General features: G+C 37.4%; 2 protein-coding genes across 4 annotated transcripts in view; one reads left to right on the top strand and one right to left on the bottom strand.

Annotated features, from left to right (window-relative positions):
- LOC127847621 (next to BRCA1 gene 1 protein-like) overlaps nucleotides 1–6,406 on the top strand; it is a 56,461-nt gene extending 50,055 nt beyond the window's left edge. For all 3 annotated transcript variants that reach the window (XM_052379649.1, XM_052379646.1, XM_052379647.1), the window contains exons 23-24: nucleotides 733–847; nucleotides 2,635–6,406. In XM_052379649.1, coding sequence (XP_052235609.1) covers nucleotides 733–847; nucleotides 2,635–3,051 — 532 coding nt within the window. In that variant the 3' untranslated portion in view covers nucleotides 3,052–6,406. The remainder of the gene's footprint in view (nucleotides 1–732; nucleotides 848–2,634) is intronic.
- A 2,715-nt stretch (nucleotides 6,407–9,121) lies between these two features.
- On the bottom strand, nucleotides 9,122–24,048 carry LOC127847631 (tubulin polyglutamylase complex subunit 1-like). The gene is made up of 8 exons (XM_052379668.1): nucleotides 23,952–24,048; nucleotides 21,668–21,758; nucleotides 21,070–21,200; nucleotides 13,394–13,457; nucleotides 12,984–13,099; nucleotides 10,984–11,177; nucleotides 10,435–10,518; nucleotides 9,122–10,007 (listed from the first exon to the last, which is right to left on the bottom strand). The coding sequence occupies exons 1-8, from the start codon at nucleotides 24,019–24,021 to the stop codon at nucleotides 9,990–9,992; spliced, it is 768 nt and encodes a 255-aa protein (XP_052235628.1). The 5' UTR covers nucleotides 24,022–24,048; the 3' UTR covers nucleotides 9,122–9,989.
- Nucleotides 24,049–26,459: the final 2,411 nt, after the last annotated feature.

Genomic DNA, 26,459 nt, shown 5'->3' with positions numbered 1-26,459 from the left:
AAGCACCGGCTAATCAGGGACAACATTACTAGATAAGCACCGGCTAATCAGGGACAACATTCCTAGATAAGCACCGGCTAATCAGGGACAACATTACTAGATAAGCACCGGCTAATCAGGGACAACATTACTAGATAAGCACCGGCTAATCAGGGACAACATTCCTAGATAAGCACCGGCTAATCAGGGACAACATTACTAGATAAGCACCGGCTAATCAGGGACAACATTACTAGATAAGCACCGGCTAATCAGGGACAACATTACTAGATAAGCACCGGCTAATCAGGGACAACATTACTAGATAAGCACCGGCTAATCAGGGACAACATTACTAGATAAGCACCGGCTAATCAGGGACAACATTACTAGATAAGCACCGGCTAATCAGGGACAACATTCCTAGATAAGCACCGGCTAATCAGGGACAACATTACTAGATAAGCACCGGCTAATCAGGGACAACATTCCTAGATAAGCACCGGCTAATCAGGGACAACATTACTAGATAAGCACCGGCTAATCAGGGACAACATTACTAGATAAGCACCGGCTAATCAGGGACAACATTACTTTTAGGGTATTTTTTGTTGAAATGAATTCTCTGCCAGTAAAGGTGAAAAGTGTTGTCGCTGGTGCTGCACAGACTAATTCGAGATGACTTTTTACGCACCTGTATTAAGCCCCGTTTTCCCAGACCATTGTTCAATAGTACATATTTATTTTTTTCAGGACTGTAGAGTTTGCACCTGAGTTTGCCAACCAGCTAGTTGCAACAGCTGTGAATGCTGCCGGTCAGGCTTTTATCACTGCAAAAGCAGTCTTCAAAACATGGCAAGACAAACAGGTATGAACTGTTAAAAGTTTGCTATATGTTTAGCTTTCATGAGCTCAACGTGTGCTTTTATGATATCATATTGTCCTTATCAGGGGTCGTTCGTCGTCAACATTGTCGGGTGAACATTCATTAGGCCACATTTATTCCCACTCTTAATGACACGCAGTCAGATCATTGGTCATATTGATAACTCATCCGAGTTCAAAAACAAAGTCACATGAGGTAAACAGCTAAATGCTAGGGCAAATTAAAGAAAAAGCTCCTAACATGTGGTTTATTTCAAACAACATGGCTGTCAGGTGTTGTGGTAATTTTTATGTCCCCCACCACTATAATGGGGGACATATTGTTTTTGCCCTGTCAGTTGGTTTGTTGCTTTGTTATTTTGTTGGTTTGTTTGTTTGCGTCTAACTTTAACATTTTGCCATAACTTTTGCAATATTGAAAATAGCAACTTCATATTTGGCATGCATGTGTATTTCATGGAGCTGCACATTTTGAGTGGTGAAAGAGCAAAGGTCATCTTTCAAGGTCAAAAGTAAAAAAAAACAAATCCAAGGGAAGTTATAAAAAATCAAAGCGGCACAGAAAGGGACATAGTGTTTCTGACAAACACATTTCTTGTTCCTTATAAGTCTTTTGTGACACCTTGTGCACACTGCCTGCTAAGAACTGTATAGTTTGTTTAGGTCTAAGGTCAGGGAATTAAACATTGTTTTTTTAAAGGTGCCTTTTCAAATTGGTTTGTGTTACCCTTTTACCATCAACCATATAGGCCCTTATAGCATCAACCATATAGGAGTGTGGTTTACCCGTTTGCTCTGCCTTTCTGATCTTTTGTCTTCTGATTTACAGGGAAGTTATTTGATTTATTTAGCCCAATTTCTGGAAAACTGGGCCTAATGCATATGCGTAAAGTGTTGTCTCAGATTAGCCTGTGTAGTCCACACAGGCTAATCAGGTACGACACTTTTCGCCTAGACTTGAATTTCATTAACAAAAGACCTCCTTTGAACAAGATATTCCATAAAATCTGAAAGTGTCGTCCCTTATTAAACAAGATATTCCATAAAATCTGAAAGTGTCGTCCCTTATTAGTTTGCATGGACTTGTAGATTAATCTGGGATGATACTTTATGCATATGCATGAAGCCCAGTGTTCCCAGAACCAGGCTCAATTATACAACCAGGTGGTTATTATTTACCACTGATATATAAACAATTGGCCAACTACACAATCCTGGATTGACAAGGCTTAATTTCATGGTTGTTTTTTCATTTTCATTAAATTGTCAAATTGTCATAAGTTATTAAACCAGATATAAATTTATTGTTATATCTTATTTAAGGCAACTGCTTTCTGATTTGTGCTAAATGCTCTAACAAATGATAAAAATGTGTATTGCCTTGCCGTTAATTTTTTGACAGTAGATTTGCAAATAGCTTACTTTGCCACTTGAGCTTAGTTAAAAGTGAAGTATTTTGTTATTTTGTATAGAAACATAAAACAGGAAATCAGCCCTTGTTTTATGAGCCACGTTCTCTGGAAACAGAGCTGAATGCATGTGGATAAAATGTGGTCCTAGATTACCCTGTGCAGTCTGCTGTGGCTTATCAGGGACGGCACTTTCCACTTTTATGGAATTTTTCGGTTAAATGACATCTCTTCCAACTGAGAATCAAGTGTGGACTGCACAGGCTTATCTGGGATGACACTTTAAGCACATACATTAAGTTTTCACATACAAAGTTTTTCTCAGCACAAGGCTCATTTCATACTTCTTACTTTTTCAAAGGAGGCCAATAAACAAGAGATGGCAAAGAAATCTGAGGAAAGTTCAAAGCAACAACCGAAGGGCTGGAAACCTGCTGGGACCCAATATGCTGCTCCGGACGAATCCGGTTATGTCCCTAAAAAGTCTGATTGGACCCCGCCTAAGCAGGATTTTAAGCCGCCGAAATCAGACTGGAAACCGACTAAACCAGAATACAAACCCCCAAAATCGGAATGGAAGCCACCGAAAGAAAACCAGGCTGCTGCCCCCCAGAAACAATGGATTCCCCCGCCTGCAGACGGACCGATGGCTCGACTGATGGAGATGGGGTTCTTCGACACAGCTCTGAATCAGCGTCTGCTTGTAAAGTTCGACAACAACATTCAGAAAGTTGTGCAGGAGCTTCTGACCTTGAAGAACAAGGATTGGTCGCAGTAGTCGGTGGGGAAATACTTGAAATGTGATACTGGTGTGATTTGAATATTTTATAGAACATTGTCTGTTGTTGACTATTATTGATATTGTTTCGTGTTTTGATTGATTTGGTAATTAATTGTACATGTATTTTATGCAGTTTATAATATATATTATATGTTTATATTCTTGTCTTAAAAGGTTTTCTTGTTTTTGGATATAAAATCTGAAGTCTTTTAATATATAATCCAAGTGGGAGAAGTGGACAAAAATGTGGATTTGAATTTCATGCTTAATAAGTGTTCTAAAAAGTACTTTATATTGTTACCAGTTCATTTTCTGTTATTAAGAATAGGTATTGTTGTTTTCTGCCTGCAACATTACCAAGAATTGCTTTTTTAATTATAAATAATGTTAAAAAGAAAACTATAATAAATGGATGATACACATAAATATCTTAGGAATTAATTTCATTGATACAAAATTAATTTAATAATTTTTTTTTTTTTTTTAAACATAATAAAACATTTTGTCAAAAATTTATAATTAAACTAGTTTATGTTAAAAAGTCAGAACATGTAAGGCCAATTTATTTTTTATTAAGTTAAACAATTCCAACATTATTTGTTCTGTTTTCAATTGAAACACTTGTCTCTGATAGTTGTGTCAATAAGTCAGTCAGCTTTTTTGATGCTCAGAACTTTCAGGGACAGTGTTTGCATGAGAAACAGACATAGTTTAAACACTGTTAAAAAATCATCTATTGAGGTTTTCAACATTTCTTATTATCAATATTTTTATGATTGGACCTAGAACATACCTCTTTAATGTTTCACCAACTTCAGTTAGTTTAGATACATTTGAGAAAATATTCAGTCTCGTTTTAGAAGTATAAAATATATAAATGTTTTTTGTTTTTTTTTACTTTTTCCAAATCCTCCTAGAGAATTATATAATGGAATTATTTTTATCTCAGTTTTAGTTGTTTATTGACTACAGTTAGAATATCAATACAATCTATGACATGCATGTTGTACCGCTTCAGACATCTAGTTACTACACTGATATTAGCCTGATTCTTATAGCTTGGTTATTGATATTCCAACTTTAATAAATATAGTTTACTGTTCTTAAAGCAAAAACAAATGACTTTGAGTATGGGGGTTAAACTGTAAAACACAGCTTTGAAGCACACTATAGGTGTATATATCTAAATATATTAGCACACTATTCATACAGAAACACTAACTTGCTTTTTATTATACAATTTTTATTGCGTTTTGTTTCTTTTCTGAATAACTGGATTGTATTTGATTTTTTTATGCCATGTAACGTTTACAGAAAAGTTTTCAAGCTGCCGTCTTTCAGGCGAGAGAGAGGGTGGGAAGAGAGGATGGATAAGGATTGAGAGAAAGGATAAACATTGTATAGAAAGTATAATCAATAGGGAGAAAGCATAAGGAATTAAGAGAAAAGATAATAAGTATAAGGAATTGAGAGAAAAGATAACAATAAGTATAAAGGATAAAGAATCAGGTCTACAAATTATAATCAATATGGAGAAAGGATAAGGAAATAAGATGAACAATAATAAGATAAAAGGTTAAGGAATTGAGACGAAAGATAATAAGGTGAAAGGTTAAGGAATTAAGAGAAAATATAATCAGTAGTGAGAAAGGATAATGGATTAATAGAAAAGATAATCGATAAGGAGAAAGAAGAATCAATTGAGAAAAACAAAGCCTGTCAATGAACTAAAGAATTGTGTCATTAAGCTTTTTTGGAGGTTTTTGAAGTGACATAGAAATGATAATAATTTCAGAGAGAGAGGTTTAGCTTTGAGTAAGATAGTGTGAAAGATGTAAGCATTTGTTATTTCATTAACTCCTGTGTGAAAGATGTAAGCATTTGTTATTTCATTAACTCTTGTGTGAAAGATGTAAGCATTTGTTATTTCATTAACTCTAAAAAAAATTGCTTGTAATCTTTTATGTACATGTATTTATATCGGTAATGTTCATTACATTTCTGGTGTTGTTATAAACATAACCCTGAATTAAATTTTGAATGTTGCTGCATTATCCTTATGCTTTCAAATGAGACTTGGTCATTTTGCATGGCTTCACTAAGGAGCAAACAATAAGAATTCAATACAATTTGTGATGTGCTCTCGTTATATGTGAGTTGCTTATCCTAGCATTTGTAAGTTTATTGATATTGCGTAAGATGCCTGTTTATTATTATAGTAATCTAATTGTCATATGAGTTGTATTTCCATTTTTCCCCATTCTGTTGCATACTTATCCTACACAAATGCTTATCACTTGTGGTTGTTGTTTTCTTCATTTGATGTTTTTAACGCTAAATTTACCAAACACTGATGTTGCGTTGCATATAAAACAGAAATTTCAAGTGTTATGATTCTTTAAGCATTCTGAATGATTGTGGATTAAAACACTGATCCTATTTTTGTGAAGTTACTGAAATTGTTCTGTTTTGAATACATGTATGATGGTGGTCAATAGATTCTTATGCTTTCTCACTTAAAATCCCAGGCTCCAAAATAAGACAATTTTAAAAGGGCGTCACTTCAAATTGAAGTTAATTCTCTGACTGACAAATTATTTAGTTTGTAAGAAGTGCAATTAATTCAAATTTTAATTTATGTTGGTAATATTTTATTTGTTAGAAATAACCTGTACAAAGTCTAATGGTTTGGACAATATTTGGGCAAAGGGTTATCATACTAGAAGTTTTTCAGTTTCCTTTTAGCTCATTCGAGCACAACGTGCTCATGGTGAGCTTTTGTAATCGCCTTTTGTCAGTTGTGTATTTTGCGTAGTGTGCACTCAACATTTACCTTGCATCTTCTGCAGCAGAGACAACCAGCTAGTAGCTAACTGGCTTAATTCAGTAGAGTTGTCAGTAATTAAATTAATAATTATAAGGTTAAAATATGTAGATATTATGTTCTGTTTTGGACATATTTTCAATTATCAAAACTTTTTCAAAATAATGTTCCTATAATTTTTGATTTTGTCAAGTACTTTAAATATAATGACCTCCACCGTCTCAGAATAGTTTAGTTCCATCTGGTCTCAGGTGAGCACCTAATGGCCTATGGCCCTCTTGTTTATTAGTTCTGTTGATTTGTTGTACCTTTATTATTTTATATTTGTTATTTTTGGTCAAGTTTATGTATACATAAGTTTCCATTTGTGTTTATCTCCATGTATCCTTCTGCAAGATAAAATATCTTCAATTAACAATTGTCTTGTTTTATGTCGAGAGATTGAGGTTTTATCTCTTTCTGTCGCACAAATATTGATTTTTTTGTGTACATGAAGAATGCTTTTATCATTAAAAAGTCTCCCTTGTTTGTTTTGCTTGAATACCATATATTTGTATGCCCATATAACATTGAAGTTCCCTGTGCCTGTATTCAGGCGATCAATTTGGGTGGTAGAAGCTCTCTTATTTAAAGTATACTGGCGTGTTGTTGCTTTCTAACATGTAAACTTTAGTCTTGATTTAATAATAAATTCACCCCAATACCTGCGATAGTTATTTGTTGTGGCATCATCTTTAGAATCTAGAAATATGCTACATGAACGTTCTAAATCTATACTGTTGAGAAATGTTCACTTGAGGCTGTGTGAATACTTGATTAAAACATTTTTGGAAATCGGAAATACACATGTACATTTATTATGATTTGCTAACTTTTATTTGATGGCATATGGTATTTATTACCTTGCATACTTAGTGATACATTACATAGCAATACATAAACCTGCCCTCTGTTCCATTCCCAACTTGACCATCAGAAATGTATATAAATTTAGAATTAAAAAAGAAGTATTAGCGTCGTAAAAGAAATTCAAGTTGCCCCAGTTTCAACAAATTTAATGTTGGTTTCATCTTGTGAAGTTCTTTGAAGTGATCCATTTTAAGACAAGTACTAATTATTGATGACTTGTAAAATGTATTCTATCTTGTCACCTTTAAAGCGTAAAAGTGTATTAAATGATTGATTTAGTAATGAGTGTCCACATTTTCTTGCATACATGATCAGTTGATACTTGTATCATTAACTTTAATATATTAATGTCGTTTGAGAACCGAAAGGTAGAAGCGACCTACCAGCAAAGAAAGTGCTACATGTACAAAAGTTAATCTATTTATTTACCATTATACATTTCCTTTTCTCATAAGTGGACACAGAAATATGCTTTATGATTGCATGATACATCCTTTTTTGTAATCCAATTTATGGAACCATTAAACTCAAATACTAACCCATTATTGTTTCATTCAAATCTTCATGTACAAATATTTACAATTTCATAGTTTCAACTTGATTTCTGTACTGCAACTATTACTGGTACATACATGAGAAAGGTGTTTTAAAATATTCAAACTAAAAGGTCAGTGTAAGGTTAATATTTAAAAGCTATTGATAATGTTTGCTATGCTGCATAATGTCGCCCTTGTTAATATGAGCCACGTCATGCGAAAATGGGTCTTATGCCATTTGCTGCCAGTGTAGCTCGAGACCAGCCCACACAGTCTGGTCAGGAGCTGCGCTGTGCGCTATTAAGTCTTGCAAGGTTCATGGGTCTAATTAGACAGGGTAGCTCCTGACTAGACTGCGTAGATGTGTATGACATAAGACCCACTTTCACATGACAAGGGTGATATATGCATGCCTACTGGCCAACTTCAATGAAACATTCTCATGTATGGATGTTTTTGTTCAGCTAATAAAGGATCTTGCACACAGTTTTCTTAATTACTTTGTTCCTTCACTGTGGTTTTATTGGTTGTGAATTTGACTCTTGACCAGAGGTCAAAAGTTTGAGTTGAGGTCGCAATTGAGTATCGCTTATATAGTGCACCTAGCAACCAGGTCATGGTTTCTTGGGAACTGTAGAACGTTCTTTAGATCTCCCCAAAACAAACAAAGTACTGGTTCTACCCAGGAAATGGACTCGAAAGCATTTCAATAAGTCTTGGGAGTTTGATATAATAGAGCTAAAATAATAGGTTTAAACTAAAAGTTAATACGGTTAAAGTTCTGACATTGCTGCAAGTTACATCAAGAGGTACTGATTGCTTTCCTTATATATGTTCCCCAGCGCGAATCTAGTGTAAAGAGGTTCATCTGTACTGAGCCTCATTCTGCCAAAACTGGACTTAATGCATCTGTGTAAAGTGTCATCCTAGAGCAGCCTGTGCAGGCTTATCAGGGACGACACTTTCCATGTTAACTGGATTTTCATTTGAGATATTGCTTAAAAGCAGACAGTGTTGTCCTTGATTAACATGTGCGGACTGCGCAGGCTTATCTGAGACACTATGCACCCGATTAATGAATGAAATCTTCAGGTGTAAAGACACACCTTCGCATAGGACCAATGAAATCACTCATGTGTTGAAAATGTCAGCCTGTTGAAATGTATGTAAACAATGGTTTCAAACGGCACTGGGCAGTTAGTTTTGATGCATAATGTAACGGCAAGAAGTGTAAGATTTTTTTCATACGTTTTATTGAATTATGGTATCGAGGTCCGTGAACTTTGCAGGGAAAATGCCTTTTACTCCGTGAAGATTTCAGTCTTAGATCGGGTCTGATCGACAACGAGAAGGTCACGCGAGTTGTGTATTGTGTTATTTCTTAAAATTTCACCCAGCATTTGTAAAAATCTTGCAAGATATGTACATTTCCAAAAAGGAAATTCATTTCTGCGTTGAAAAAGACCAAGTTCGTGAAAATCGCTGCACAATTGATTAAGTTATGGCTGTTCAAAGTGATGCACCCCATTTTCGGGTGATTTTGAGTTGAATACCTTGTTATATATAATTTGATAGTGAAACTTTTTTTTCTTCAGAAAAGTTTTTTTTTCATTATAATTTGATTATTTATCATTCAAAATGATGTTTTCACTAATTAATACCATAGCCACACGCTCAGATTTTGGAAGTTGATTCAGACAGGCATTAAATGCTATGATATAATGTGTATTATTTAGGGGTAAAAGAGAATGACTGCATTCACTCAACTTAATACAGATAGCAAACAACAACAAAACTATTTCTCGTTTACACATTTTGTTCAAATATCACACATTAAGACAAACATGATTTAAACACAATTTGAGCATTTACTATTCATAACAAGGCTGTACACAACAAAACAGGTCTATTGTACTCCTGCCTTTTCAGCTTAATGCTTACATAGTACTTATGTGGTACATTTATTGTTTAGACAGAAAATGCCTGAAGCTTTCTCAGCATTGGTTTTCCTTGCTGACACCTTAACCCTTTGCATGCTGGGAAATTTGTCGTCTGCTAAAACGTCGTCTGCTGAATTTCTACAATTAGGATTTTTTTCGATTTTTTCAAAATAGCAAACAGTTTGGATCCTGATGAGACGCCACGTTCTGTGGCGTCTCATCTGGATCCAAACTGTTTGCAAAGGCCTTCAAAATTCGGTTCTAGCACTGAAAGAGTTAATCCCAAAAATGATTACAAAAACTACACAGATTTCCATGTTTCTTGTAGTAAGCACATCGCAGGTTGAATTCATTCTTACATGGACAATTAAGCATTGGAAGTGCACAGTAAAATCATTACTACTTTTGGGACACTAATTCTTGTTCATTTCTTGGGTGGACCAGAGAATTGACACAAACTCATCAGAAAATGACTGAACTCATCAGAAAATGACTGACGCAAAATCCTTTTTTCTCCAAAATCAGAAATCTACCCATTTACTTATAAACCAAAATGTCAGTTGTGAAAAATCACGAAACTTTTTGCGGACGAATATAAATGGTTGTGCAGTATTTCGTGTGTAACACAATTATGTGTATAATTGGGAAGGTATAGTCCAGTTGGGAAATGTCAATAACATGGCACACATCAAATGAAGTTCAGGTTTAAGTGTGCACAGTAGCTTTTCACCCAAATTTCTTCACCTGAAGCAAATATAAGATAGCAAACATAAGATAAACATATTTATAACATTTACCAGAAACCAATTTCACAGTAAATCACCTAGAACACTGAAAATGCGGACTGCACAGGCTAATCTGAGACCACACTTTATGCACGTGCATTAAGACCTGTTTTTCAAGAGCACCCCTACTATGATTGTTAGATACTGTATTACTTATTCACAGTCTTGAACATGTACAGTCTTGTAATTGCTTTAGCTTTATTAATCATTTAAGATTTAAACCAGTTGAAAAGCATTTGTTACTTTGAAGCCAGTGAGTCTGACATTTGTCAATTGTAAAATATGCCTAAATTTCTCTTTAACGTCAATGACATGAAACAATTGTTATGCAAATTATATTAAACAATCATAAAGTTAAATTGAGAAGTGAAATTAATTAAAATTGCCTTTGATAGAAAGCAATCGCAGATCTCGGTTACAAATTGATCACATGTCTGAAGAGAAGCATTTCGACTTGTGCGTGACATAGCCTGAAATATAAAATAAAGCTGTACAAAACATTTCAGTTATATCACAAAACGCATTTCCCTACTTAAAAGATTCCAAACTGTCTGAAGCTGTAGTAACAGGCAGGTTGCACTGCTCAGCCTTGACTTAAATCCTGAAAACTTCAGACTCAATTCCAAGTTTGGCCAATTAACTTGAAGCTTACCCAGGAAAAGTAGTTAACTGACCTTTGCAATGTGACTGAAATACTGCTGAAAAAATCCATACAAACAAACTGAGTAGTGATCAGCTATAATGGTGCTAAATGCACATGCAAATCAGGGGCAAATCTTTCCCCGTAAAGGGTTTTTCGCTTGAAAAATGTCCTTTACACAAACAATCTCATAGTATCTACCCTGATGAGCCTGTGCGGATGCCACATGCTTATCAGGGATGACCCTTAACCCATGCATTAAGCCCCATTTTCCTAGAAGGCGACTCAAACTTACCCTCTCTAATGCCAAGTACAATCCATCGACCCCAAGATTGTACCCGCTTTCCAGAATCCTGCGAGCATCCGTTCGCGTGCTTCCCAGCGAGGTGTTGAGCTGTTCTACAACAACGTCACACAGCGACTTGTTTGCCTTTCCTGACTGCTGTACGTCGAGAGATTGGAAGAGCAACTCCGCCAGCTTGACATAATCTTTGGTGGCATTTGCAAAGGAATAATGACAATGTTGAAATTATAGAAATTATAGAATATAGAACCTAGAAATAACAAACAAATATATGCTTAATGGATATTGCCAGTCAAATAAGCAAAAATTGACATCTAGCTTTCGACTTTCAATTAATGTAAACAGGGACATAGTACCCTACATAGATGAGGATGTGGTGCTTTTCCTTAGATGTACTGGACCAAGAAAACTAAGAGACAATCACTTATGATATAACTGGTTGTATACACAGCAAGGGAGAATATTTGTGCATAACAACACATGCAAATGCAATATACAGGGATTTATTTAGTGCACTACAGCAGAGATGACCAGCTACAATGCCTTGTGGCAAATACAGTGCATTGTTGCTAGTCCCCTTATTCATTTTCAACAAGAAACAAGAGATGTGTTTGTCAGAAGCACAATGCCCCCTATTGCGCCGCTTTGAAGCCATATATTTGACCTTTGACCTTGAAGGATGACCTTTCACAACTCAAAATGTGCAGCTCCATTAGATACACACGCATGCCAAATATCAATTTGCTCGCTTCAATAATGCAAAAGCTATTGCAAAACTTTAACCAAGGTAAAAGTTTTGGGACACACACAATGAATGAATGAAGACAGACAAGCCAAAAACAATATGCCCCCTATCTTTGATCCGGGGGCATTAAAAACAAGAGCTGTCTCCATAGGATGACATATGCCTCCGATAAACGCTTTGATAGAAATTATGAGCATTTTTCAAAACCTAAACACACTTTTCAAAACCTAAAGCCAGACCCTAAGATCAAGGTCAAGGTCAAAGGGGTCAAAATTTGTGTGCGTATGGAAAGACCTTGTCCATATACACATGCATTCCAAATATTTAGGTTACATACGAAGCCACATAGAAGTTATGAGCATTTTTCAAAACCTAAACGAAAAGTGTGACGGACAGACAGACAGGCAGACGGACAGTGCGATCACTATATGCCCTCCTTTGGGGGCATAAAAACCTAGAATCACACAGTTTGTGACCACCCCAGATCTGAACACATACCTAGAAGCACACAGCTTGTGAACACCCCAGATCTGAACACATACCTAGAATCACACAGCTTGTGAACACCCCAGATCTGAACACATACCTAGAATCACACAGCTTGTGAACACCCCAGATCTGAACACATACCTAGAAGCATACAGCATGGTCACACCCCAGATCTGAACACATACCTAGAAGCACACAGCTTGTGAACACCCCAGATCTGAACACATACCTAGAAGCATACAGCATGGTCACACCCCAGATCTGAACACATACCTAGAAGCACACAACTTGTGAACACCCAAGATCTGAACACATACCTAGAAGCATACAGCATGGTCACACCCCAGATCTGAACACATACCTAATAGCACACAACTTGTGAACACCCAAGATCTGAACACATACCTAGAAGCATACAGCATGGTCACACCCCAGATCTGAACACATACCTAGAAGCACACAGCTTGTGAACACCCCAGATCTGAACACATACCTAGAAGCATACAGCATGGTCACACCCCAGATCTGAACACATACCTAGAAGCATACAGCATGGTCACACCCCAGATCTGAACACATACCTAGAAGCACACAGCTTGTGAACACCCCAGATCTGAACACATACCTAGAAGCATACAGCATGGTCACACCCCAGATCTGAACACATACCTAATAGCACACAACTTGTGAACACCCCAGATCTGAACACATACCTAGAAGCACACAGCTTGTGAATACCCCAGATCTGAACACATACCTAGAAGCACACAACTTGTGAACACCCCAGATCTGAACACATCATAGTGAATAGCCTCGTAGGGTCGACATTCCATCTTCTGTAGCAGTTTCTGGGTGACTGGTTCAGGAAGGTCTCTGTTAACATTGATTTACCAGTTAGTCTGATAATATCTAACTGTTATACTATTAATTCATTTATATTTGTCGGTATGAAGTTTTGAGGCATTTCAAAATATGACTTTTTCATGGACATTAAAAATAATGGATTTCTGATTTTGTTAAAATAATGAGGAATTTGTGTCTGTCATTTACCAATGTGTTTGTATTCAATACAGAGCTTAGTTGTTGTACAGAGCTTTATTTATTATTCATGTAACTTTAACACTAAAGATTAGAAATGAAAATTAAAAGTTGACAAAAGCAGCTCACCTGCATAATGCCTGAAGTAATTCAACGAAAACATTCCCATCAACACCATGTACACCTTTGCTCACTGAAAATTCAATGCAATGAACATATGAGCCTAAGCGGTTTGAACAGGTTAATCAGGGACAACACTTTCCACCTAGACTGGATTTTCATTTAGAGGAGACTTCCTTTTAAAAAGTTCCATACAAGTGGAAAGTGTCGTCCCTGATTAACCTGTGCGGACTGCTTAGGCTAATCTGGTATAACACTGAGGCTCATGATTGCTTAACTTTGATTGGGATTACATGAATACAGACTTAAATTATGTTGTAAACAATAAGCACTTATCCCTACTTTTCTACCTTTATGCTATCAATACAAATTTTCTTAAGTAAAATTCATTTTAATTATTAAATACTTACCTGTTATCTCTAGCTTACCCCTTTCCAAGGGAGTAATTTCATCCGGAAAATATTCAAGCGCTGGGAATCGTCCACCTCTATAAGAATCCAAATCAGGTTAAACATAGTACAATGCAACCTAACAGGAAATCAAGAACCACAACTCATCTTTCCTTTACGCAAACATAAAAAGGCGATGAGCGGGGTGGGAGGTGGGACTTACCGATAACAGGTAAGTATTTAAAGTCTCTATAACGCTCAAAATCAACGAAAATTTCGGTAAGTATTTCGTAAAATAAAGTAAACACCTTAACAATCCATGTTCCTTATAGCAATAGCCAAAATTTCAACGCTAGATGTGGTATGATTACATAGATTTTTGTAGATACAAAATGCTCGTTTTTATTTATTTGTGGCCACAATTAAATCCCGCGAATATATATCTAGTCATACGACACACGAACAGTGTTCATGTGTCGTATGAATAGATATGCAATACAATAATAAAAACGAGCATTTTATATCTACAAACATCTATTTCACAAGACCACATCAGGCGTTGAAATTTCGGCAATTGCCATAAGGAACACTGAATTTTAATTGGTTAAGTTTATTTTACGAACAATTGTACGAAATGTTCGTTGATTTTGAGTAGTAATGCTACTTTAATAATTAAAATGAATTTTACTTAAGAAAATTTGTTTTAATATCATAAATACGTTACCTGTTATCTCTAGCTGATTTTGCAGCTGCGGCGGGAAGGTTCGCATATTTTTTCCCATCACAGCAAAACCCATATAGAGGGTTTACAGCCAGAGATAGTAGAATCAAGTCCTCTTATAATCTTTATTAGTACAGTATAGTACTTAATTCTCGGATGGCACCAGTGTACTTACGCCATAGAAGAAACTACAGTTTGAGCCACTACAAGAGGACCCAACTTATACAAATTGTCTTGTTGGCACTCAAGAGAACGAAGATAAAAAGAGGAGAAGGTGGTCGGATTCCTCCAGAAAGCAGCTTGAAGCACTTCAGATAGTGGGGTCTGATTAATATAAGCCCACGAAGCCGAAAGAGCTCTTAATTCATGCGGTCTTATCTTAAACAGGGATAAATCCCTCGATGAAAGAGAAGAATAAGCTTTCCTTATAGTCGAGGCTATCCAACGAAAAATAGAAGCCGCAGACACATCGCCCCCCCCTTTTAATGGAATGAAAAGTCTCTTGCGAGAACCTCGAATAGACTTTACCTTTTTAAGGTAGAACTTCAAAGCCCTGACCGGGCAAAGGAGTCTATCATCATCTTCATGTCCACAAGTTCTAGATAGACTTGGAACTTTGAAGGGTTTGGAAGCCATAGAGGGGAGTTGATTTTTTGCAAGGAATCCTGACTGACACAACAATGTAACAGAACCATCAGAAGAGTCAAAACGAAGATGAATGGGAAGTCGTGGGTCAGCATGAATTTCACTTCTCCGTTTGGCTGAAGCCATAGTAAGAAGGAAAACGGTCTTCCATGTTAGGAATTGTAATGAAGCCTGATCAAGAGGTTCATAGGGAGCCTTAATAAGGGAACCAAGCACACAAGCTAAATCCCATTTAGGAGCAAGTGTACGAGATACAGGACGACTAAGTTCCATAGCTCGAACAAGTTCTGAAATAGCTGGATCAGCACAGACTTGTGAAGACTTAGTGAAAGCCAATGTATGCGAAATCATAGATCTGTATCCTTTGATGGAACTAAGAGAAAGTTTCTTATCATCAAAAAGATAAATGAGAAAATCAGCTATTCGTCTAGCAGAGGGATGAGGGGATTAATTTTCCCTCGAAAACAACTATTGGAGAAGAGTTTCCAATGAGCATCATAGACTGCTCTGGTGGATTTTCTCCTTGCCGAAGCAACGAGGGTTGAAGCCCTGACAGAAAAACATTTCTTCTGCAAAGATTGCCTGATAACGGCCAGACGTGTAAGTGGAACATTTTTGGGTCCGCATGTAGTCTGCCGCTTTGAGACAGAAGATCTGACCTGTGAGGAAGATTCCTGGGATAATCGTACAGGAGACTGAGAAGATCGTTGAACCAAGATCTTCTGGGCCACCAAGGGGCAATCAGGAGTATCCTGCAAGAGCTCACCCTGATTTTCCCCAATATTTGGGGAATTAGAATGGGTGGGGGATAGGCGTAAGCGTCCAGTTGGTCCCATGCGAACGAAAACGCGTCGATTGCCCACGCTGCTGGATCGTAAACTGGACTCACATACAGAGGAAGTCTGTGATTGTGTCTGGTTGCAAATAGATCGACCAGGGGATAACCGAACTTGAAAAAGATCAGGTTGGTCACTTCTTGATGAAGTGTCCACTCCGATGGAAGTAACTGGTGTTTGCGAGACAAACCATCCGCCAGGGCGTTGAGGCGACCTGGTATATATTTTGCCAGCAGATGAATGTTGAGTGTTTTGCAAAGAACAAGTAATTTTCTGGTTTCCAGATACAGGGATTGAGAATGTGTTCCCCCCTGTGCCTGGATGTAAGCCACCACAGATGTGTTGTCTGTTGACACCATCACACAAGAGTCTCAAAGATGTGATTGGAAATGAGATACAGCTAGAAATACTGCTCGCATTTCTAGATTGTTGATATGAAGGTGAGATTCCTGATGAGACCACAACCCTGAAATTATCAGACTGAGAGGTTCCAGGTGAGCACCCCACCCTTCCTTGCTCGCATCCGTTATTAGATATAATGACGGTTGCGGGGGAAGAAGGGGTACTCCTGCCAACAGAGTCTCCTCGTCTAGCCACCACTGAAGATGAGACCTTAAGGAGGGAAGGATTGGAATCTGTGTTAATAGATTGCCTGGAGACCATTTCCAACAAGCTGAGAGATAGTGCTGAAGAGGACGTAGGAAGAGACGTCCCAACTGCACAAAGTCTGCTACTGAGCTCAGGATACCGTTGAGAGAGGAATTCTTGAGCTGTTATATGAGATTGGGACAAAACCCAGTTGACCTTCATCAGAAGGTCTGATATACGTTGAATAGACACTCTGACCCGATTGATGTGGGTCAAGAAATTCATTCCCACAAAGGTAAAGTCCTGTGAAGGAATGAGGTCTGATTTGTCTGCATTGAGAAGGAGCCCTAATGAGAGGAGCTCCTTCCAAGAGAATTCTAGGTTGTACAGAAGCAATTGACGATCGAGCTGGTGAAAGAGCCAGTCGTCGAAATACTGAAGAAGAATAATCCCGTGAACTCTGAGGTGTGATCCGACTGCCGACATTAGTTTGGTAAAAACTCGTGGGGCTGTCGCCAACCCGAAAGGCATAGACCGGAACTGGTAGACTTGGCCTTGAAAGGCAAATCGCAAGTACTTTCGGTAGTTGGGATGTATAGGAACATGGAAGTAAGCATCTTCTAGATCCAAAGACACCCCCCAGTGCAGGGGTTTGATGGATTCCCGTATGAAAGAAGGAGTCTCCATTTTGAAAGTTGGTTTGAGGAGATACATGTTGAACACTTTTAAATCTATTACTGGTCTCCAGGAACCATTTTTCTTTTGAACAAGAAAAAGACGACTGTAAAATCCTGGAGAATAAGGATCTTGAACCCTTTCTACCGCCTGTTTTTCCAAGAGCCCGAGAATGGACTCTGGAATATGTGGATGCCGAGATACCAGCTCTATAGGGACGCGAGAAAGTGGAGGCCTTTTTTCGAATTGAAAAGTCAGGCCTTTTGCCACAAGAGAATGAACCCATGCGTCTGAAGTAATTTGAAGCCATCGATTTGAGAAGTGGAAAAGTCTGGCCCCGACTGGTATTTCCGGCATCGGAGGTTGTGGCGGTAGAAAGGGAAGGGACCTAGGGCTGATAAGCAGGAGGTGCGCCCCTGCCGGTAGAAGGTTTGAAATTCCTCTGTCCCGGCTTGGGTTTGCCCTTTTTCCCAGAATCTTTATTAGAAGACTTGTGTGACAAAGAAGGTCTGTTATAGGAAGACTGCCTATTAGGACCTGACCGTGGATTAAAAGAAGGCTTTTTAGAGAAAAGGTTATTTCTCTTAGCCGTCTTGAATGCTGGAACTGCTGGTGGCCTAGAAGCAGGATGCTTAAAGACCCCTTGGCGTTGTCCAGAGTTGTTTCTAGCTAAAGAAGCATGAAGTTGGTCATCCTTGTCAGCTGTGATTGCTTCTTGTATCCTTCCACCAAAAAGAAACCCTGATGTGAGAGGAGCTGTTCTGAGCGAGTTCATACCAGGTTCCAACAGAAAATCTTTAGGTAAAGAAGTAAGGATAAGATCTCTACGAATCCTTAGCATCTCGGACATTGAAGAAGCAGAAGTGTGAGATAAGGCCAGTGTGGTCCGTGAGAGATGAATTAACAAATCACGGAGTTCCTCCGGAACAGATTCCGACCAATCACACACCATTTGTAAAATTGTCGCTAGCATGAAGTCAATTTGGTTAGTCAAACCTAATGATCTACGTTCCCTCATTTCCCAAGTTTCCAACATTGAAAACGGAACAGAAACTGAATTGGAACCACTTGGCATTACAAGAGATAGCTTGCTTATGTCCGGATCTGGAACCGGAAGTTTTGAAAAATCCAACCCAGATGTTGCATGTGGTACAGGAGGTTTGTAACTTTTACTACCTTCCTGGTGTTTTGGATCAGCTAGTTCCTTAGGAATTTTCCATGTTTCTCCTCGTTTTGGAATAGTCTTATTAGCTGATTCCAATGATTGAAGAACAGATAGAACAGTAGAACCAATGGGAAGTCGTGGGTCAGGACGAGCCGTCGACTTAATAACCCTGTTGGGATCAAATGTACGAAAAAGTTGTTCTGTCACAGAAATCGTCGCATTTGAAGACAGTTCAGCAGGTCTTGGACAGTAATCTTCACCAAGAGTACGAAACATCAGTTCATAGATCTGACCAATCGGAGCTAAATATTGATCCGTCTCAACATTAGATTCTGCATCTGAATCAGCCTCACTCTCTACAACACCAGCGGTTTGTATAGAATCAGCAGGAACAGAAGTGAGAATATCTTGTACCGGATTGTAATTGTCTGGTAACAGCGAATGATCATCCCCGACGTCAGTAAACTGATAATGTAAACCGGAAGAAGGTAAATTATCAGCATTGACCGGTACAAAATGTCCCGCCGAATTCTGTATCCATAGTGTATCAGGATTAGACAGGGTAGCTGTAGGGGGTACACAACTAGATACTGTAGATGATACCCGTGGTGTTGACACTGACGCCGTAGTAGTGAGATGAGCTCCTGAAGATGCAATACGTGTGGCAGTCAACGTTGGAACCGACACATTTGGCATGGAAACATGCGATTCCATAACGGAACACGATGGTAAACGACTATACGTATGGTAAGTCCGATGCTGTCTACGTGAACGTTGCCGACGTCCTCGTTTCCTGCAATGTCGAGATCTGGATCGGCTGCGCTGTCGAGATGTGGATCGGCTGCGATGAGATCGAGATTTTTTGGAATACCGTCTCCGTGAGTGACGACGTGATCGCTTATGAGCGCCGCGACGATGATAACTGCTCGACGAAGAAGAGCGTGTCCGATGTCCACTCCTTGATGAAGACGATGTATTCGACGACGAATCGGATGTAGAAGAATACGCCGATGATGAAGACCAAGTTCTTCTTGACCGGCGATTGGTGTTATCGGTGGCAGGCCCAACTGATGACTGTTGACCGGTGACCGGACCGGACCGGTGATCAATGACCGGACCGGACCGGTGACCGGACCGGACCGGTGACCGGACCGGTGACATGACCGGACCGGTGACATGACCGGTGACCGGACCGGACCAGTGACCGGCCGGTCATATTATGACCGGTTACGTCACCGGACAAAGACCGTAGAATGGCGGCTGCCATGTGGTCTGACATTGATCCAGTCGTTCCATGATCAATGTCGCCGGTATGCATGGTGTGAGTCATAAGATCTGATGACGATCGACTGACAACAACACCATCTTGCCCGGTACCCAGTGACTGACAAAACCGCTGGTCATCCTTGACCAGTGGAGTCACCGGGTAATCAACGTCGGATGGAGGTTCGTTGCGTTTGCGGCTGATCGACGTCCTCCGGCGACCTGCTTTTGTCCATACGTCGTAAGCCCACAAATCGCAAACCGCACATTTGTTATTTAATGTGCAACCGGTACATGCCAAGCAAGTATCGTGGGAATCCCACCTTGCTTTGATATGACCACAAGAACCTCTATCCTGTAAGTTCATTCTGAAATAAAAGAAACAGAAAGAACCTACAAAAGACAAATTAATGATTATAAATTCAAATAAAAAGTTAAACCACAAAATGTAAACACAAAGAACGCTGTCCAATTGACCTCAATTACTTATTGGGGAATAGGCACGAATTCCTCGTGGTTCACGTGCTCATGACGTCATGTACATGAGCGACGATGCAAACAAAGAAACCCAGCAAAAGCAGAAATATGACAATTACTGCAACAAAAAGTATAGAAATATAAACCGAATGATACAAATAAAAGATAAATAAACTTTATCCTTTTAAACTCCGCCATAAACACAGTGAAAATAACACATAAGTCCTGAGCCTAAAATAGGCGTGCACATGGTTTTATCCGGAAAGGAAAGATGAGTTGTGGTTCTTGATTTCCTGTTAGGTTGCATTGTACTATGTTTAACCTGATTTGGATTCTTATAGAGGTGGACGATTCCCAGCGCTTGAATATTTTCCGGATGAAATAACTCCCTTGGAAAGGGGTAAGCTAGAGATAACAGGTAACGTATTTATGATATTAAAACAGCTTTCCAGAATAAGCGTATTACAGGAAATATCAGTTAAGTACAAAGTATAAAATACTCCCCTTTGTGACGTATATGGACTTATTTGGGTTGCAAAACAGACCAGGATGTGTGCATGGATTATACTGAATATCTATGTCCTTCCTGCCTTCAGCAATTCAGTCTTAACAAAAAAAATTTTATTGGACATAATTATTCATTACAATCTTAATTTTGAGGATGGTCTAACCACAAAACCTATGGACAATTAAAGTCCCACAAATAATAAGGATATACAGTACATTCCACTTAATTGAATATCGGATAATTAAATAATTCGATTAATTGAATAGAAATTTAAAAAAAAAACATTTCCATCTCTTCCCGTTGAAAAAACTCCACATATTCTGATAGCAAATATGGCGTATTTTAATTGAATAGCCAATTTTCTATTGCACACTATAATCCACACTATAACTGTAACAGTATTTATATTTTTATTTACCTTTGTGTCCAGCGAGGGCGTCATAGGCCATTCGGACATTAGATTCAAACATTGGGCGACTGTAGTGCGTCAACTTCAGGATCTGGTCTGCTTTCTGAACCTGGCTTGAGCTGTCTTCAATGGAATCAAAACTGCAAAATTTTGAAGAAATATTATGAGCTGTCTTCGAAGGAATGGACACGGCGAACAAAATGCAGAAATATTATGAGCTGTCTTAAATGGGATAAAAACTGCAAAAATATGCAGAAATATTAAGAGCAGGGAGTCCTCAATGGAATAAAAACTGCAAACAAATGCAGAAATAGTATGAGCTGTTTTCAATGGAATCAAAACTGCTAACTAATTCAGAAATAGTATTAGTTTTGGTTTGGTTGTAAATAATATTGCAGCATAGAATTACATAAGAGCTCAAAGGTAAATTTATAACAAGAGGGTCATGATGGCCCTGAAGCGCTCACCTAAGTTCAATGTAGCAAATAAAGAGCAATTCGTGCTAGATAAATTTAATTAAAAATTAGACAAAATGTAACTACACATTATACAAACTATATGTTAGGCAGCTTAATTTAATACTAAAAGCTGGTGAAAGCTAACTTACTAGTCCGCAAGAAATGATATGGGATCCTCAGGTCTGTTTGCAATGATTTTGCTGAGAGCATCTCGCATCAACGCACCTACATTGCTCTTCTCTGTTATATGCAAAACAAACAGAACTAAATAACCTCTATGTACCAAATAATAGGAAATAATAATACTGAAGTGTTTGATCTTTAGGAACACTCTGAATATTAAACCATGAAAGGTACACCATTCACTAATAAAACGCCATTGAAGGAAATATTTGATTAACGTTTTTACAACATACACTTATACAGGACCATCTATATTCATAGGTGCAATCTGGATCACCACAACTTTGGAAAAACTTATCTATTCTGTATCTACAGTAACACTGACCCATTTCATTCACCAATGATTGTTTCATTAACATAATAACAGTTGTTATAGTGGGTCAGCTTTGTTTCGGTGTGTGAAAATTTAGATAGAAATATTAAAAAATTAAGGGTGTCCGAAAATTATGAGACAAAAATAAAGGTGTCCGAAAATAATAATTATTTTGAAATAAAACAATCATTTGTGCAACCCTGCATATATGTAAACTTTGAATCGCCAGACTAATAAACACACACTTGCATACTGTATTGTATGTATAACACAACAAGCTGGTAGCACACAATTACATTTAATTTATCTGTTTCCTCCCTTTGTTCTACTTTATATTGCCCTTGTATGTTTATTATATATTTGTTGATTTTGCCATCCGCTATCTGAATGAACCTCCATTGTTGTAGGTCTGAATATACTTGGCATTCTTATGCCACTAATGTTTATAAGTTTCTCATATAAATGGTAGACATAAATGAAACCACACTGACTACTTTCTAAGTTAGATTGAGTTATGGAGGTTTCGGTAAATGACAAGTTCGGTAAATTGATTTATATAGTAAATGCCGTGGAGGTTTCGGTAAATTGGTATAAATAGGGATTATCGCACCTTTTGTCGATAAGCGTGTACATTAATTGAGTTGTTTGGCACTAATTAAATTATCTCTCTAAATGTACGGAGTTGATTTTATCAATTTAGAGATGTTTGCAAAGTGTTTATATTAGTTATCCAGGCTTGCAACCTATTAATATTCTAATCAAGGGAGGTAAATTATATATTAAAAGTTTATCTTTAGGTCATGATTGTTTTGTTTTATATATATGTTTTTAAACAGTTAGTTGAAAAAACCTTAATTAAAGCGTATCAGATAAAAAAAAATAATGTGGCTCTTACAAGAGGTGGCTTCCACGTGGCAAGAGCTGAGCAACATATTCATTATGTTGGCAAACTACCTCATGTTAATATAATGAGAAATTTTCGGTGGTTTAAAATACTAATATCAAATATATGTGTTTCTTATATAAATAAATTTCTCGCTTCTTTTTCCTACAATCAGGTCAGCAGGTATTATTCTTAAAATAATCTAAATATGTATGTTTAGATCGTGAACATGCTTTAACACTGGTGGCCGAGTTTTTACATACACGACCAGTAACTTTCAAACTGTTAAATAAACAAACGTTTTCCTTCTTTAATCATGTTTACAAAAAAATACTGGTGGTGACATCAAAGGATGTTTATTTGTGGTAAAAATAAAATTATTATTACTATTATGTTATTTAAATAAAAGCACCAATTATTAAAAAAAACAGTATTGCGTTATTTAAATCGTGTATTTACCTACAATTTCCTAACAGAATTCGTTTTTCAGAGGTAGCTCATTCATTCCCCTTAATTCTTTACCGAAGGCATAGCATTAATTAATCAACTCAAAATTAATCCACAGTTTGCAAATAAATGCCCCTGATGTTATTGTAAGCCAATAATAGGTGTCATTAACACCTCGTTGTATGTATACCACCTCTTTAAAAACCAATTTACCGAACCCTCCACGGCATTTACTATATAAATCAATTTACCGAACTTGTCAATTACCGAAACCTCCAGCACCCGTTAGATTAGTCCACTAAATGCTACCTTATGTGATAATTTAGTACTCGAATCTAGTATGAATGCCTCTGCACAACATGTGCACTAATATAATATTATTTACTTAATACAAAACAGGACTAGTCGCTGGTAGCAACATTACCATTATTGTATCGGTATTGTTATTTGTGTCATTAATGAAAGATCATTAAGATGTCAGATCGCTCACTCAATCGCGAAAATACATGTCAATACTTCCAAAATTCTGTTTACAAGAATGTTAAAAATTGTTTGAACTGAATAATTGAAAAACAAATAGAAGTGAACTCAAGAAAACAAACTGCACCTAAAAATTGTCTGTCTGACTCTTTGGGAATGTCGTCAGATGAATTTATCTTTTTGCTTCGTTCAGTCATTTTCGTCGACAAGGTAAATATGTTTCCGTAATGTTCCGGACAAATCCGAACGCAGTTTGCAACGCTCGTACGGACATTCCCGCGTGCGACCGGTTGATGACGGAAACTACCGACGTTTATCGAGCACATAATACGGCCGTTAATCACGCGCGCCACCTCATTTTTGAGATGCATTAATAAATGAGCCAATGCAACTGCCGAGGTGGCGCTCAGGCCCGGATGTTTGGAATTTAACGGATAATTTTACAGGGTGATTAGGTTTAATATGTTCTCAACACATTTCGCAATTATTTTTTAAATCGCCCAATGTAGTGCGAGTTGGTGATTATAAATTCATCTTAAATGTACAGAAACATACAATCACAACCCATTTGGAAACGTGAGGACCTTTCTGAGTTGTGGCATGGTAGAATTCGTAAAAGTAAATCGATGTCTTTTGCCTGTGTGACGAGCAAATTCCCTGCAAATTAAATCGCTCATTACATTAAACGATTGCTTTGAACCTGTAAAATTTAAAGCTTGTCCAAAACATAGCTTCTAGCAGATCTAAAAGATAAATTAGCATTTTTCATAAAGGGATGGAGCCAAAGCCGATGAAGTGGCGCTCAGATAAGGAGGTGGCGCAAATGCACATTTATAGCTATTTTAAAGTGAAACATTTTATGCTATGGTTTTTATTATGCTTAAAGGACTAACATTATCTTTTGGAAGTTGACTACTTTAGCGCATTTGAGTCGGGCGCGTTTTTAAATTACAAAAAGTAGTTTTCTAATAATGTGTTGATGGATTTAGACATTCGTCTATGTAAGATAACATTTAACATGTATTATACAAAAATATTAACGGAAAAACCCCGAGCTATTTTCTTTTTTTTTGGAGTTGATAGTGGGAAATACAACATAAATGAGCTTTATTAAGATTCGTTGACCTTGGCCTTTTAGTAAATTAAGCATTTGGATTAACGGCCACAAATCATAGTTTCAAGAAGAAGTGTTATCTTATACTTATTTCGCGAATTATCATTCTGTATACAAATTATAATGTCGATGAATTCTTTTGAAAATGTTGAACATTAAGTTATTAGTTTGATTGAGTATTACAAATTTTTGGTATATATCGTAAATGTTTCATTCATGTTTGTGACTTCTAAATTGAGTTGATCAGTTATATATTAAAAAAATACATCATATTTATTATTGATTGTGTTTATGTTCTGTTAAGATTTGGGCCTTCGTATGTTCGTTGAAAAATAAATTTAATATTACAATTAACATTATCTATCAAATCTACGTCATGTTATAATGTCATGGCGATACTACTTTTTATTGATACATCCTGCATTGATGCCACCTCCTATCATTAGCGCCACCTCCTAAGCATTGGCTCCATCTCTTTTGAAAAAATGCAAAATTATCTACTACATCGGCAAGAAACCAATATTTTTGTGCATGCAGCATCTAATGTATGCTGTACTCAATCGTTTGATGCCCTTAGCGATTTAATTGGGTGGACATGTTCTCGTCACACAGGAAAAACTTATCGAAATGCTTTTTCAAACTCCACCATGCCGCAACTTATAAAGGTTCTCACGTTTTTAAATGTGTTGAGAATTTACGTGTCTGTACTTTTTGGACGAATCAATCTTCGCTGAATCGCACTACATTGCCCGATTTAAAAAATAATGCGAATGATGTTGAAAAAAAAACAACAACAAATAAAGCCTAATCACTATGTAAATTTTTTTATGAAATTTCAAAATATCCGGTCCTGAGCGCCACCTCGGAAGTTGCATTGACTCATTGATTAATGCATCGCAAAAAAGAGGTGGCGCGCCTGATTAACGGTCGTGTGTTAAAGAGTTGCGAAACAAGATGTCATTACAGGTAAAAAACGTCAAATATTAAATGGTTCGTTTACTGGTGAATTACATACGATGGAAGAGTGTTGCGTGGGTTAGGTAATATGGGCACATGTTCTTATTATCTTTCATAGGAATGGATACACTGTCATTTATCAGGAAAGCCATTAAAGTTAAATTTGCAATCACTGAATCAGCATCTTTACTTATTATGCCAAATACCGTTTCCATGAATAGGTCTTAAATTTGGTTCAATGTGTACATTGTGCACACTACAGATTCAATATAAACATGGGCAGAACGTAAATATAAAATATCAGGTTGATGGTTGATGCAGTCATTTATGCATAATGATGATTGTTAAGCTTGCGGAATTAATAAACATCAACTGAGGTGTTAATGAAATGATGGATACTACACATAGGCTAACATTGTATATGTTCGCGCGACGCTATGGGAAAACGGAGCTTACTTCATGTGCGTTGAGTTTCGTCTCATATTAGCCTGTGCAGGTAATATTAATTATTTATAAGTATGGTTGAACTGGTCACGGTCGGCTCTGGTACTACTTCAAAGTACC

This window comes from Dreissena polymorpha, chromosome 10 (assembly GCF_020536995.1).
Source record: "Dreissena polymorpha isolate Duluth1 chromosome 10, UMN_Dpol_1.0, whole genome shotgun sequence".
Classification (NCBI taxonomy): domain Eukaryota; kingdom Metazoa; phylum Mollusca; class Bivalvia; order Myida; family Dreissenidae; genus Dreissena; species Dreissena polymorpha.
This window is presented reverse-complemented; position numbering and strand designations above follow the sequence as displayed.

Coding starts and splice junctions, on each gene's coding strand:
- LOC127847631 (XM_052379668.1), bottom strand. CDS start 24,021: ATGACTGAACGAAGCAAAAAGATAAATTCATCTGACGACATTCCCAAA. Junction 13,458..21,069: donor CGCCCTCGCTGGACACAAAG/GTAAATAAAAAT, acceptor TTGAATTTTCAG/TGAGCAAAGGTGTACATGGT. Junction 13,100..13,393: donor TTACTTCAGGCATTATGCAG/GTGAGCTGCTTT, acceptor CAATGTTAACAG/AGACCTTCCTGAACCAGTCA.